Source organism: Seriola dumerili, unplaced genomic scaffold (assembly GCF_002260705.1).
Source record: "Seriola dumerili isolate Sdu_G_001 unplaced genomic scaffold, Sdu_1.0 BDQW01004451.1, whole genome shotgun sequence".
NCBI lineage: Eukaryota > Metazoa > Chordata > Actinopteri > Carangiformes > Carangidae > Seriola > Seriola dumerili.
In genome coordinates this window covers 73,171-88,389 of record NW_019178706.1, presented here as the reverse complement: position 1 = coordinate 88,389, position 15,219 = coordinate 73,171, and the positions used below count along the sequence as shown (strand labels likewise).

Genomic DNA, 15,219 nt, shown 5'->3' with positions numbered 1-15,219 from the left:
AGTGTGTGTGGTGTCGAGCTGAGCTGTGTGTGTCGTGTGATGTGTGTGTGTGAGTGTGGTGTGAGTGTGTGTTTGTGTCTTGTTGTGTGTGGTGTGTGTGTGAGCCTGCGTGTGAGTGGTGGTGTGTGTGTGTGTGCTGTGAGATGTCGTGCTGTGATGTGTGAGCGTGTAGTGTGGTACGTGTAGTGCCGAAGCATGCTCGAGCTGGTCGTGTGTGTGTGCGTTGGTAGTGTGTGTGTGTGTGTTGGTGAGGTGTAGTGTCGAGTGTGTGTGTGCTGTGTGTGTGTGTGTGTGTGTGATTGTGTCGTGTGTGACGTGTGTCTGTGTGTTGCGCATGTGTGCTCGTTGCGTGTGTTGTGTGGAGTGTGAAGTGTTGTGAGTGTTGTGAGTGTCTGTGTGTGTGTGTGGGTGTGCTCTTTTGCGCAGTCTGTCGGTCAATGTGTGTGCGTGTGATGTGTGTGTGTGCTGGTGTGTGTGTGTTGAGGTCGTGGCAGTGTGTGTGTGTGTGTGTGTAATGTGTGTGAGTGTGTGTGTGAGTGTGTGAGTGTGTGTGGTGTGTGTGTGAGTGTGTGGTGTGAGTGTGAGTGTGTGTGGGTGTGTGAGGTGTGTTGTGTGTGCGTGAGTGTGTGTCGTGTGGTGTGTGTGTGTGTGTGTGTGTGTGTGTGTGTGTGTGTGTGTGTGTGTGTGTGTGTGTGTGTGTGTGTGTGTGTGTGTGTGTGTGTGTGTGTGTGAGTGTGTGTGTGTGTGTGTGTGTGTGTGTGTGTGTGTGTGCGCAGTACAGTGGGGTTTAAAGGCACTGAAACATTTTCACATAAACATGGAAACAATCAAAAGTTAAACAATAAAGTTTGAGGATTGTGAGCTCATGCTGAGAGAGGATGGATCATCAGCTCGAGTTCATGCTGTCATTAAAGTGAAAGAGAGACAAACCACATACTAAGATATTCTGATATTAATGTACATTTCATTTTCACTCCGTGTTAACAATGAAAGGATGTTTGTCTGTTCTGCTGTTACTCCACCAGGTGGTGCTCAAAGCTCTGGATCCCATCTTTGAAATACAAAACCCATACACACCAAACATCCAAGGTGAGGTCAGAGAATCCTGCTGTCTGATTGGCTGTTGAAAAGTTCAAGTCAAAGAAGAACATATCAAACATATTAAACACATTAATGACGTTTTATCCCTCATCCTCAGATCTCATCACTGTGACCAACATTCGGGTGAACTTCTCTCGTCTCTTCACACTCGGTGACACTCTGCTGAGTCGGAGACGCAGAAACCCTCAGGACAAATATTACTACGCACTCTACAACATGGTGGTGAGAGGAAGCTGCTTCTGTAATGGACATGCCAGCCGCTGTACACCTGTGGATGGAGGACGGGGGGACGTCTTCACCCAGACTGGCATGGTACGCATTAGGACTGGTACTGATCAGGTCTGTCCTGGATCAGTTGGACTGGTATTGATCAGATGAGGGTTAGGGTTCAGTGTGTGTTCATTCCACACAAACTGTAAAAGACATTCACTATTTTATTTTATTGTCTAATTAAAAACAGTAATTAGTAATTACATAATTAATTATTGTAGGGTTCTAAAATCTAAGACCACATTCCATTCACTGGTCTCAGATTTTCGGACCCTGTATGTGGCCGTCAGGTTTTTCTCTGCACATCCAGATTCAACACAGAGACCCAGGAATGTGAAATCCATCACGTATGATCTGTGAGGACATTTCCTCCGAATATTTACTTGTTGCTCTTGTTTGCTCTTGTTGAGAAAATCCATCAGACTGATGACATCAAAGTACACCTGAGCTCTCAGGTAAATATGCCTTCTGCTCTTCAGGTTCATGGTCGTTGTGTTTGTCAGCACAACACGGCTGGAGAGAACTGTGAGAAATGTCAGGACTTTCACCATGACTCCCCCTGGAGGCCTGGAGGAGAAGACACAGCTGACATCTGCAGGAGTAAATTCAGTTCAATGAAACTTTTCCTCTTTTAGCTGATTGAAAATATCAACCAGTTGTTAGTGAAAAATACAATGAAGGGATTTATTCCTAGTTCAGTTTTATTTTATCAAATAAATAACTTTCAATTTATTATTTATATATTTTTGATTTTTAAAACGAGGACTGACTCACTCAAATATCTTAGTAAAATCTTTTCATGTTGTATCTTGTATTTCATTTATATTTTGTTCTTTGTATTTAATGTATTTAATCTTCAGTTCAGACAGACTGGAAACTGTATATTAATATAATGATATATAAAGTGTCTTTATTGATTTGAGCAGTAATAGATTCAGACATGATGAATTGTGTTCTCTCAGGATGTAACTGTCATGGACACTCGGACTCGTGTCACTTCGACGCCATTCGTTTCGAAGTGACGGGTGGCATGAGCGGCGGTGTGTGTGATGATTGCCGCCATGACAGGACAGGGCCTCAGTGTGAACAGTGTCGACCTTTCCTGTTCCAGGATCCACAGCGAGCAACGGACGACCCGCACGCCTGCATACGTATGCTTCAACTGCTTTCACTTTGTCACTCTGTATGTGTGTTCCTGATGTTTATGATATCTCTTCATCACTGAATCCAGGTTCATGACTCTGGGTTTGTACATGGAACAGAAGTTAGTTCTTCAGCCAAAGGCCTCCTGTACTGAATGTGGCTCAGCTTAGCTGCTGAGGAAGGATCCAGTTCAGAGACGTCGTGGTCTGAGCTGCTGCTGGATCCTTCTGGACTGACAGAATCCGGTCCAAACAGATAGATGGGTTATGGTTAGGGTTTTTCCATCATGCTGTGTTTCAGCTTGATGATGTCATGTGATGTGATGATGCAAGTTTCTTCCTGTGTTTCAGCTTGTGACTGTGACCCGGCCGGTTCTCATGGCGGAGGTCTTTGTGACGCTCTGAGCGGTCAATGTGTCTGTAAAGAAAATGTGGAGGGTCAACGCTGTGATCGTTGCAAACATGGCTTCTTTAATCTGAGACAGGATGACCCGGCCGGTTGCCAAGGTAACAAACAATTTTTTTTCATTTAAAAGAACTTTTCATCAACAAACAGCTAAGCAGAGAAGCCTCATGTTTGATGTTGCCGCTTTCATTCAGGTTTGTTTGTTGTGTGTGTGTGTGTGTGTGTGTGTGTCTGTGTGTGTCTGTGTATCAGTGTGCAGGTGTCATGTTTTGGGAAGTGTTGGGTACTGTGATCAGCTGACAGGAAGTTGTGAATGTGACCGTTTGGCGAGCGGGCCATTGTGTGATCGATGTCTGGTAGGTTTCATCTTAAAGGGGCAGTCTGTAAAATCAAATGTGTTTAGTGACCTCTGGTGGCCGTTGCAGAAAACTACAAGTAAAAGCTTCACAGGGAGAAAAAACAGAACCAGAGAAAAGTCATACAACTCATAGAGATAAACACGAAATGACACGAGCTCAGATACTTACAGCTTTAATCTGTAACTTTCCATATTGAAATAAAAACAAGACCAATGTCTATTTGTTCTATATGTTGTTGAGTTGTGTTCTTACATTATCACAAATGTTTCCATCAATTCTCAAACCAGAGATATCTTTGATTTTAATCATGGTAATGTTTCATTGGTCGCCTGTTGACGACATCATATCCTCTATGGTCATATGTCTCATTTTTAAGATACACTGTTTATACCCTGGTCATTTTCAACTAAATTTTAACCTGATGAAGGATTCATCAGAAGGTCAAAGTTAAAAATGTTTTTTCACATCTAGTTTTTGTTATTTTGTTAGTTTTAGTTAATGATTAGTTAACGACTAGTTAATGATTAGTTAACGATTATAGCCTTGGTCCCGTCTGTTCTCAAGCAGTCTGCGGCAGTTAAAAACCATTAAATGGGTGAAGGTCCTTTATAATCATGCAATGGCAGCAGTTCAGTTTATAAAATGATTTAACTGGTTTTAATGTCTCAGATCTTTTCTTTTCTTCCCGACTAATTTTAACTAAATATGTTACTGTGAATGTATCAGCTGTAAAACCAGAGCTTATATATGAAGTACATGAGACTATGGTGGTTGCTGTGATACTGACTCCTGCTCTAAATGACTAACATGTTGGTGTGTGTGTGGTGTGTGCGTTATGTTCAGGCAGGTTTCTGGGGTTTGGGAAACTCTGCATTCAGATGTTCACCCTGTGACTGTGACATTGGAGGAGCTCACGGCACCACGTATGTGTCCTCTGACTTTATTCTGTTTTCATACAACAGTGAATTCATGTGTGAAATAATGAAGAGGAAGAACTCATTGAACTTTTTCCAGCCCTGAATCACAGGTTAGTATCAGAACAGGCCGATGACCTGAGGGACAAACAGGAAACAGATGTTTCTCTACAGAGAGTGATTCACAGACAGAAGAAAGTTTCACACAACTGAACCCTGAGGCTTCATGAAGGTTTAATCTGTATGGACAAAGAACCAGTGACATGAAGGATGACACTGGTGTCAGTCAGTCACATCTTTAGTCACCATGGCAACAGAGACCAACATTAAATTTGTGATGTGAGATGACAAATAAAGACCAGACCATTCTTCGTTACATAAGTGCCATAAAAGAAGTGTACTGAGTCTGGGTTCAGTACAGTTTATTTTTCACACCTGTTTTTGTCATTCATGTGTCAAAGCTGTTTATTATCTTTGTTTTGTCTTATTTTATATTGTATCTTGTACATTTGTTCCACGACGGACGTATGACAAATAAAGGCATTCTATTCTATTCTACGCTTCAGCACTTCAGATGCATCAAACACATGAAACTGATTTCTGATCAGTTTGTTGAGTCCCTGTTGAGACGTCTTCCTGTCCCCTCAGGTGTTCTCCAGAGGACGGACAATGTAATTGTTTACCAAACATGATTGGTCGGCGCTGCTCTGACCCTGCACCCGGGTACTTCCTGCCTCAACTGGACTACTTCCTGTATGAGGCGGAGCTTGCCACCCCACTGCACGGAGGAAGCTCGCCTCCTCCTACTAATTCTCCGTCATCTTCTTCTCTGGTGAGTAACAGAGCTCATGTGACAATACGTCACTAACAGCATTACTGTGTATTTACATGCAGTATTACTGTCTATTTTACATGCAGTATTTGTGTGTATGTTACATGCAGTATTACTGCAGTATTTGTGTGCATTAACATGCAGTATACTGTATATTTTCAGTTGAATCCGGTAGTTTTACCACAGTGTGAGAAGTACTACAGAGAGCAGGGCTTTGACTTCAAATTCAGTAGTGGACGAGTTGTCCTGGTTCGGAGGACTCGTCGACTTGCCCGCCAAAGGAGACAGGGACAGGTGAGATGTCACTTGACCAGTAAGGGCGATTCAGTCTTAGATTTCAGCCAATCAGATTGTCCTCCATCTCGTCTTATGCACAGATGTTTTCTTTGGGTCCTGCAGCAGAGCAGCATCCCTCTGTACCCCGGTCACGCCCTGCAGATCATTACCCGGCAGAGAACACCTGATCAGCCAATCACCTGGACTGGCCTGGGATTAGTGAGAGTGTTGGAGGGGGCGGGGCTTCGATTTACTGTGAACAATCTGCCGTCATCAATGGATTACCAGCTGCTAATTCGCTATAAGATGGAGGTGAAGCTCAATTGATTAATTCAATTTTTTGCTGCTTTATTGTGAAATTTTACTTCCTTTATTTTAACATCAATTGATCTTCCTCTTCAGTCTCCATTTGATTGGCTGGCTTCAGTCAGCATCATCATGCTGTCCCCAGGTGAGGGTGGCTGCAGCAACAACCCAACAGGACGTGAAACTCTGATTCTTCCTGGAAACTCTGGGTGAGACAATATCTGTTTTTGTCTGTTGTTTGTTTACTGCTATCTTTTGTTTCTTTGGTTGTTTACTGCTGTCTTTTGTTTGTTTTTCCTTTGTTTACTGTTGTCTTTTACTTGTTTGTCTCCAGAGCAGGTATTCTGGATTCTGCAGTGTGTCTGAACGCAGGCGGTCGGTACTTTGTGGATGTCGTCTTTAACAAACAGCCTGGATCTGATGGATCTGATGGATCTGATGGATCTGATGGATCATACATCCTGATCGACTCGGTGAGGATGTCTTTATACACTCAACTGAAACTCATTCTGACTGATTGATTGTCCACTAAACTCCTCCCACTAACAGCAATGGTCCAATAACAGCTTAGCAGCAGTTAGTAGTGACAGCAGACCCTCTGTTGAGGATTGCTCTGACAGGATGTTTACAGTCTGTATTAAATTTTCTGTATTGAATTATTTTAGATGGGTCTGATTCCCCGAATCGAGTCTGTCCAGAACTTCTGCTCTCAGAGTGACCTTGAATCTTTCCGCCGCTTTCGCTGCATTGGATTGGCCGCTGAGCTTGACTCGCAGGCGTCAGTGCCGGAGCGCTGCGAGGGACTCATCAAAAGCCTGTCGGCACAAATCCACAATGGAGCTGTTGGTGAGTGGCTCAACACGTGATGAAGAATTCACAGCAGAGCACTTCATATGTGATTCAGCACATTGAGAAAGTTCATGAAGCGACTGGACACAAAACTTTTGTTTCACTTCAAGACTTCATTGTTTTTGGTGTTTTTCAGAGGTTATTGTTCTATCATGAACATTCTGTGTATTTCCTGTTTTCAGTTTGCAGGTGTAATGTCATTGGTTCTCTCGGACCATCCTGCAGTAAACTGGGTGGGTTCTGTGAATGTAAACCCAACGTGATTGGCCGTTGCTGTGATACCTGTGCACCACTGACGTTTGGTTTAGGATCTGATGGCTGCAAACGTAAGAAACCCTCGCATTCAAAGACTAAAAACACTTTAGATAGAAAAGGAAACTGTGTTAAAGAGAGATGACGTCTCCACTTCCTCCCACTGTTTAAAAATGAAGAAAAAAATATCTGAGATACAAGCGATGCCATGTTGTGCTGAAAACATGTATGTGATGTGTACTCTGATTTTGGCCCATGTCCCATCCACTAACATGTAGGGCGTGGATTTTATGACCTGTACTGCAGCCATGTCGCCCATTTTTATATACAGTCACTGATCTGTGATGAAAACCATGATAGATTTTCCTCTGCTGTGTTATTTGCAGCGTGTGAGTGTGACACTCGTGGTTCAGTGTCAGAGCTGTGTGATCAGGTCAGAGGTCAGTGTGCATGTCGCTCAGAGGTGACGGGGCGACGCTGTGATCGCTGTCAGACGGGATTCTGGGGTTTCCCATTCTGTCGACCCTGTGAATGTAACGGACTGTCAGAGGTGTGTGACGAAGAGACCGGAGAGTGTGTGAACTGCAAAGAGCACAGCACGGGACTGCACTGTGACAGGTTATGTACATATATACATGTGTATATGAATATATGTATATATATACATATATTCATATATATATATCATATAGCAGGTGAAATCTGCAGTAACTAACTTCCTTATGAGGTCTTTATAAACAGAACTCTTCATATTGTAGATGTTCTGGTTCTCATGACATTTTTATGATACTGATGCAGGTGTGTGGAGGGTTACTATGGTGACCCTGTCTCCAGACAGCCCTGTCAGCCCTGCTTGTGTCCAGATGTTCAGGGCAGTGGACGATTCTTCGCCACTTCTTGTCAACACAACCCACAGTCCCTCAGTCTGACCTGCAACTGCAGAGAGGGGCACACAGGTACAAGCTGACATCTGTTGAAGTGCTCTGCTCACCAAACATGGTTATTGTTCACATCTTAATCTTTCTAGTTTCTTTCATCTAACCCTTCAAAGAGGCAGGTGACAGGTGTCACACACAGGTGATCTATGAGTCTCTGTCAGACATGTCGACACAACAGCAGAGGAGGGCAATAATATTGTTTTCTTATGTGCATGAACCACATGAACACAGTGATCATTAAAAATCTCTCTCAGGTCCACGTTGCGATAGATGCAACCCTGGTTTCTATGGTGACCTGACGGTACTGGGTGCTAGCTGTGAGGAGTGTCCCTGCAACAACAACATCAACCCAGACGACCGCGACTCCTGCGACAGCCTGACAGGCGACTGTCTGTGCTGCCTCCACAACACGATGGGACCACGCTGCCAAAACTGCAAACCTGGTTACTACGGCAACGCCTTGGTGCAGGACTGCAAAGGTACAGACATGAGTATTCATGCAGCACATTTTACACAAGATGATGCAATACAGTGTCCATCAACTAAACCTCAACATTCAACCGAATATTGCCATATATATATATTTCATCTACATTAAGTAATACATTGTGTATTTCCCAGAATGCTCCTGCAACCGGCGGGGGACGGAGGTGACTCGGTGTCCTCTGGGGAGTCCCTGTTTCTGTGATTCAACTACAGGACAGTGTCCCTGCAGGAGGGGCGTAGAGGGGATCCTCTGTGACGAATGTGAAGACGGATACTGGAACCTAGACGGACCGTCAGGGTGTCAGCCCTGCAGCTGTGACCCCGTCAACTCCCTGTCCAACATATGCAACAAGGCAAGACCTCCACTCACAACATTAACAGACCACCAGGCTAACTGACCACCAGGCTAACTGACCACCAGGCTAACAGACCACCAGGCTAACAGATTACCAGGCTAACTGACCGCCAGGCTAACTGACCACCAGGCTAACTGACCACCAGGCTAATATTCTCTGTTAACGTTGAATGTGTTATGAGATCTAAGTTGAGTTAAAGGTAAAATAAAGAAAGATTTTAACAGTAATAAATAATTACTGTGTTGTGTTCAGGTGACGGGACAGTGTCCGTGTCGTCCTGAGTTTGGAGGGAGACAATGTGATGAATGTGGAGAAAACCACTTTGGAAATCCAGATCTGCAGTGTATCTGTGAGGATCAACACACACACACACATTTTGTTTTCAAGGCAGAGGCCCGGTTAAAACCTGTTCAGACCAGGTCTGACTTGGACCTGATAAAGTCACAAGTGGACAGGTCTAAGTCGGTCAGCTAACACCTAGTATTAACCTAGGTATTAACCAGAGGATGTCAGCAGAGTGAGTTGCCCTTCAATGTGGCCCAGGACACATTCACATTCACACTGCTAAAAGAAGGTGGACACAGGTACAGACCACCTCTGATCCTTAATGCATCTCACACCTGAACCTAGAGCTTACCACTGGTGATCAGATCACCTTAGACAGATGTTAATACCAGGTCTGAACAGGACTGAGCAGGACCAAAGATCCTGGTTGTTTTTATTTTAATTCATCACATCTTGTTCTCAGCTTGTGACTGTAACCTGGAGGGAACCGAGCGTCCATCATGTGACCCTGAAACCGGTGAGTGTATCTGTAGATCTGGTGTCACTGGGATCTTCTGTGATGAGTGTGCTGCCGGCTACAGCTCAGTGTTCCCGGCCTGCGAGGAGTGCCACCCCTGCACTGCCCTCTGGGCCGAAAATGTCACCGATGTCCAGCGAGCCGCCCAGAGGATGAAAACCTTCATCCCTCACCACAGTGATGACCTGCGGCCTGGAGACAGTCACCGCTGGCAACAGATGCTGGAGATGCACTCCAAGCTGGACAACCTCACCAACCTGACAGGACTCTCCCTGCCAAAGGTGGAGAAGGTGGAGAAATTGTGGGGGAAGATTGGGTAAGTTCTTCTTTCTTGATCTGACATGTTAAGATCTCAAAGAAATGAACACTACATGTCACATTCACCCACACACACGTATGATACAAGACACCCACACACACACACACACAATCATACACTGATGGAAGCACAACCTTCTCTACTCTACCTCCTGAGCCACAGCCGCCCCTCTCCTGTGTTTTATTTGAAGTGTTGATCCAATAGAAGATGTATTTGTGGTTTTAAGAACCAAAAACCATGTCAGTGTAGTTTTACTTCTCTTCTCATTGGCTGACTGTTTCCTGAGTGACACATGGCCGGGCCAACCACAGGTAACAGATTGTAGCTAACCACTGTAGCTTGGTAGAACTCACTGGTAAATGCAAATGGTGATGGTCAGTCAGCGCTGAAATGAGCTGAACAGACATGAAAATCTGATTAAAATGTAGAACTCATAAACAGTATTTCAGAAAAAATCTACTTTATCCACTGGTTTTTAGTATGTCTCTCCCTGGGGAGGCTGTGCAGTGATATCTGGCTTCCTGAGATGCAATCTGTCTTGTAGCTCAGCAACAGAATGACTTTTTGGTCAACAGGTTGGATGGTGAATCCAGGTGGGCGGGGCTTGATGACTGTTTTGTTGTGTCAAAGTTCAAAGAAGTCCTGGCGGCTGGTTTTATGGCTCAGTTTCTGGATATAGGCTATGTGCATCCCTCTGATACTTTCACTGTATTAATATACAACCTAGACCTGGTTTATAACCAAACAACACATGGACATCTACCTTTAGACTGTATGGAGCTTTAAAATCAAAGATCCAGTCCTGTTGTTGTTTCACTCTGTAATCAGAAATGAAACATTTTAAATGTTCACAGGAAGTTGAAAGACGCCCTTGACCCGATCATGATCCTGATCAACCCATCTCCTCTCCTCAACACTGAAATTGACAACATTCATCTGGATTTCAAGAAGCTGCTGAACAGCTTGAAGGAGAAAGTCATCAAGGATCCAGATGATGAAGATGATGAAGGCAACCTGGAAGGTACAGAGTATATCCTGATGTATGCTGCAGTCAGACTGGAATTCACCCCTCGTCCAGTTCTATGGAACAAGATTAGACACAACCACCCGACTTTAAGGTGATCTGGATCTGGATCAGACTGAAGTCAACATGGTCTGGTCTGAATCACATCTGTACAGGTGGTCACAGTCCTCCAACATGTTAAAAGGTCACCTGACTCCTCGGCTTCCTGTTAGCTTGCACTGTCCAGCGTGAGGCTTCACACCAGCCACAGTGTGTTCAGACTAGATCCAGATCACAGCAAAACCAAGTGCAGCCATCCTGTCATTAACTCACCTGCCTTCTCCACAGTTCTTACTGAACTTAGACCTGTGACATGTTGAAGCTCCTCAGCCAATCAGAGTGGGGGGGGTAGGAATGGCCTCTTTATAACTGCAAGTGACTTCACAACCTTACTGCTGTTAGCCTGTTAACCTTTTATTTCCTCAGAGTGAAATGACAAATACTTTGTGACAAATTAACTTTAATCCATTTAAATAAAATGTAAAGTGAAGAAGTCTGAAAACTGCTGAACTCAGATCTGATTCTCCTGAGCTGATCACACAGAAACTTTTCAGTGAGAAGAGTTTCTACTATTGACAGCCTTTCTCTTTGTGACCAGAGCAGAACCAGACCTCAGCAGAGCCTGGATCAAAGACTGTGTTGCTGCTTCTTCACTTTGTTTCTGGTCTGTCACAGAGCTGCAGGACGAGATTCAGAAGCTTCATACAGAGTTCATGTTGGATGAGAAGAGGGTAAAAAATGCCAATAAAGGTTTGGAGGACTCCATGGACACCAGACAGGAAGTCAAACACAAACTGAGCACGTGCAGCAAAGGAGGAGGAAGAGACCTGGCACCGCTGGAGATGAAGATCAAAGAGCTCAGTGTGGTACAGTTCAACCGAAAGGTGAGTTTGTCACCTGGATATGGCACAGCCACCTTGATGCTACTTCCTTCCAGTGGCCACTCATAGTATTGCAACAAAAAAAAATCACCTGAGACCCAAAGAGCCTTTTCCCCATAGACCTCCATTATAAAAGAGACATCATCCCAGTGTAAGGTCTTAACATGTGCAATGAGGCACCAGCTCTGAGTCTGGTCTCTTCTTATAATATGTCCATGTTTTTGTCACATTATATCACAGATACTGATTGAACTGTTTCAGCCCTGTCGTTGAAATAGATCAGTAATACTTTTGACTATTGATTAATGTTGACTCCAGGCTGATCAGCTGATCTATAAACAGCAGGCTCATATGATTTACAAGTTGATAATGTAATAACAGATATAACATTTTAATAGACAGGTAGAACATGAGTCTTACCTGCAGAGTCCCGTGATACTCTGCGTGTAAAGCGGTAGCTGTATTTAAGTGAGTGTGAGCCGGGATCTAAACCCTCCATGAAGTCATTGATAATGACAGTCAGGGCTGATGCTGTGGTCTGATGCAGGTCTGTGGAGGACCAGGTCTGGAGGACTGTTCAGGATGTGGTGGAGCTCTGTGTGGTCTGGATCTGGGAGACAGGAAGTGTGGAGGTCCAAACTGTGATGGAGTCGTTCCTGTGAGTCAGAAAGCTTCAGAAACAGCTGAGAGAGCCAAGGACCAACTCATCACACTCCAATCCAGACTAGAGGAGTCCAAGAACAAGGCAGGTTTACATCGCGATTACTGGAAGGAATGGTGTTAGTACTGCCCCAGTCCACTTCATGTGTTTTCAACAAGGCAGCCCAGATAAACCACAAGACCAGAATGAATCAGAATGATCTTTATTGTAGACATTCACCCAGTGTCCAGTTTATTAGGTACAGCTCGCTCAGTCTGAGTCTAATCAAACAGTCCAGTAATCAATCCTCCTCTGCAGTTTTATCTGGTGGCTGGCAGATCTCAGTGCTGAAACTTTAACTGTGAAGTTCATGATATCATCAGCTGAGGTTACACTTGTTTAACCCTTGCCAACTGACTGTCTGTGGACAGATGAACAGGACTGATGGTGGTCAAACACTCACACACTTTTCTGCTTCACTGTAAAATAAATGTTGTTATATCTGTTTATTCTGGGTCAGATCAATTATGCCAAACAGACAGCTCAGGACACCAAAGACCAGGCCAAAGACCTGCAGGACCGGAAAAACGCCAACATGGACTCCTTCGAGAGAGAGAAGACCAAAACAAGGGAGCTCATCCAGCAAGTCAAAGACTACCTGATAGGTGAGTGTTCAGGTGATACTGTTGGAGGCTGGGCCTCACCTGCACCACTCCACTTCAGTTATTTGGTCAAAAGAACAAACATTTATTTACTATTATGTTGTCAGGTCTTGGCCTGACTCTGTAAAGAGCCTCGACATAATGTATGGTAATTGAAATGAATTGTTGTATTACACTGTCAGTCCCTTTTATATACAGCACTGACTCCAGCCACCCAGGAGAGTGTTCATCATCAGAAACATGCACTGCCCACAAGGACTCAGGCTAACACACATGCTATATGATAGAACAGAGTTCATTTACAGCTTTATAATGATTTTATCCTTTAACAATGACCCTTGTCCAGATGAGATGGTTCCTCCAGAAGACATTGAGAAAATGGCCCGAGCTGTGCTGGACATCCAGCTGCCACGATCTCCTGTGCAGATCCGATCAATGATCAATGACATCAAGAATCTGTTGTCAAATGCTACACACTTCCAGGATGACCTTAAGAGCCTGGAAGAGCGCACCATGGCCACCCAGGACCTGCTGCAGGAAGCTCAGAAACTCAAGTCAGTTTCTAAAAACGCAAAACTTCAATTTAAACATTAACTTTATTTAAAACTCAACAACATGAAATCTGTTAACTTTACCTCCTGACTTATTGATGAGTGACTGACTGAACACGCTCGTCTGATATCTGGTCACAGTCCTGCTCTCTTCATGAACAAGTCTTTGTGGTTTTTGTTGCTTGTGTTTAGGGAGCGGACAAAGGACATCGATGTGACAGAGATCAGAAGAGACATTTATGAAGCAGAGAGAGCTCAGGACAAAGCCAACAATGACCTGGAAACAGCCAGCCGAGACGGAGACATGAGCAAAGAGCAAATCCAAGACGTAAACATCAAGAAGATTTTAGATATGTCACTTCTGTTCAGTGATAATATAATGCATTTAGACGTGTTTTCTTCTGTCATATTTCAGATTAAAGACAAACTGGAAAATATTGAAACAAAGCTGATGAATCGTCAACCTGAAGATCTGAAGAACGAGATGGAAGCTCTGAAAAAGAAAAATGAACAGAGCAGAGAGATGGCAGGAGAGGCACAAGAGGCTGCAGAGTCCGCTTTTACCACCACAGACACACAGACAGTAAGACTACTGACACAGAAACAGTGACTACTGACACACAGACAGTAAGACTACTGACACAGAAACAGAAACAGTGACTACAGACACAGAAACAGTAAGACTACTGACACAGAAACAGAAACAGTGACTACAGACACAGAAACAGTAAGACTACTGACACAGAAACAGAAACAGTGACTACAGACACAGAAACAGTAAGACTACTGACACAGAAACAGAAACAGTGACTACTGACACAGAAACAGTGACTACAGACACAGAAACAGAAACAGTAAGACTACTGACACAAACAGTGACTACTGACACAGAAACAGTGGGAATCATAGAAGAAGTAGTACAGATCATAGTCCTCAAAGGTTTTCATGTTTGTAGTCCTAAACCCAGACTTGTTTTGACTGTGTCTCGCTGACAGGAGCTGGATGATGTGATGAAGCTGTTTGAGGTTTTAAAGCAGAAAAACTCCAGTCGGGCGGTTCAGGGTGAAGCTGGAGAACTACTGAAAAACATCACGGAGGAGGCGGAGGATATGAAGAGACAGGTGGCAGACAAACTCAGACAGATACAAGGTAGTATTTTATTTCAATTTGTAGTATGGGGTCTGTTGATTCAATTTGAAATGTTCACCATCACTTATTGTTACAATGGACACGGTGATGCTGATGTCAAGTCCATTTTATTTTTATTTATAGCGCCAAATCATAAGAGGTAAGGGTTAGGGTTTGTCTATATAGAGTGTATGTGTGTGTTCACAGTGTGGATCTTTGTGTACAATGTGTATACATACACATGCAGCTTTGTCACAACCAGCATAAGGTACGTCTAACATAAGGAAAATACCCCAAGGGTCAGCGAGAGCAGGGGTGGAAGATGACTCACAGGCAGACTATACAACAATGGACACTGGAACGGACATGACTATGAGTTGGATATGCGACTCAGTGAAGGATAGGGGCACGGACCTATTCTCTAGGATTAGAACTGGGCAGAATAGTTCTCAGGGTGACGTGAGCGTAGCTGGAGAGAATAAAAATGTTAGGCTAGAGGGAAATAAGCTCCAGATTTGTCCTTGTGGATGGCAGAAAGTAACGTCAGTTAGAGGCCTTAGAATGCATCAGGGAAGAAAGAGATGTGTTGCAAAGGAAAGGCAGTGTGGCCGCATCGATCGATACTTTCTAAGAAGTCAATCGAATAAGTCGGATGAAGTCCAGCGACAGGTAGAAAACCACAGTTC

The 15,219-nt window shown here is 44.0% G+C and overlaps 1 protein-coding gene across 1 annotated transcript in view; it reads left to right on the top strand.

Moving 5' to 3' along the window:
• LOC111239784 (laminin subunit beta-4-like) overlaps nt 1-15,219 on the top strand; it is a 25,579-nt gene that overhangs the window by 6,481 nt on the left and 3,879 nt on the right. Inside the window, exons 6-33 of the mRNA XM_022769690.1 lie at nt 1,026-1,089; nt 1,199-1,413; nt 1,851-1,971; nt 2,334-2,522; nt 2,865-3,020; nt 3,172-3,275; nt 4,122-4,201; nt 4,841-5,028; nt 5,200-5,318; nt 5,424-5,612; nt 5,703-5,815; nt 5,941-6,079; nt 6,272-6,452; nt 6,638-6,781; nt 7,094-7,325; nt 7,506-7,663; nt 7,900-8,124; nt 8,267-8,484; nt 8,740-8,836; nt 9,236-9,605; nt 10,463-10,629; nt 11,347-11,555; nt 12,100-12,297; nt 12,713-12,857; nt 13,201-13,408; nt 13,598-13,733; nt 13,821-13,988; nt 14,401-14,554. Coding sequence (XP_022625411.1) covers nt 1,026-1,089; nt 1,199-1,413; nt 1,851-1,971; nt 2,334-2,522; nt 2,865-3,020; nt 3,172-3,275; nt 4,122-4,201; nt 4,841-5,028; nt 5,200-5,318; nt 5,424-5,612; nt 5,703-5,815; nt 5,941-6,079; nt 6,272-6,452; nt 6,638-6,781; nt 7,094-7,325; nt 7,506-7,663; nt 7,900-8,124; nt 8,267-8,484; nt 8,740-8,836; nt 9,236-9,605; nt 10,463-10,629; nt 11,347-11,555; nt 12,100-12,297; nt 12,713-12,857; nt 13,201-13,408; nt 13,598-13,733; nt 13,821-13,988; nt 14,401-14,554 — 4,687 coding nt within the window. The remainder of the gene's footprint in view (nt 1-1,025; nt 1,090-1,198; nt 1,414-1,850; nt 1,972-2,333; nt 2,523-2,864; nt 3,021-3,171; nt 3,276-4,121; nt 4,202-4,840; nt 5,029-5,199; nt 5,319-5,423; nt 5,613-5,702; nt 5,816-5,940; nt 6,080-6,271; nt 6,453-6,637; nt 6,782-7,093; nt 7,326-7,505; nt 7,664-7,899; nt 8,125-8,266; nt 8,485-8,739; nt 8,837-9,235; nt 9,606-10,462; nt 10,630-11,346; nt 11,556-12,099; nt 12,298-12,712; nt 12,858-13,200; nt 13,409-13,597; nt 13,734-13,820; nt 13,989-14,400; nt 14,555-15,219) is intronic.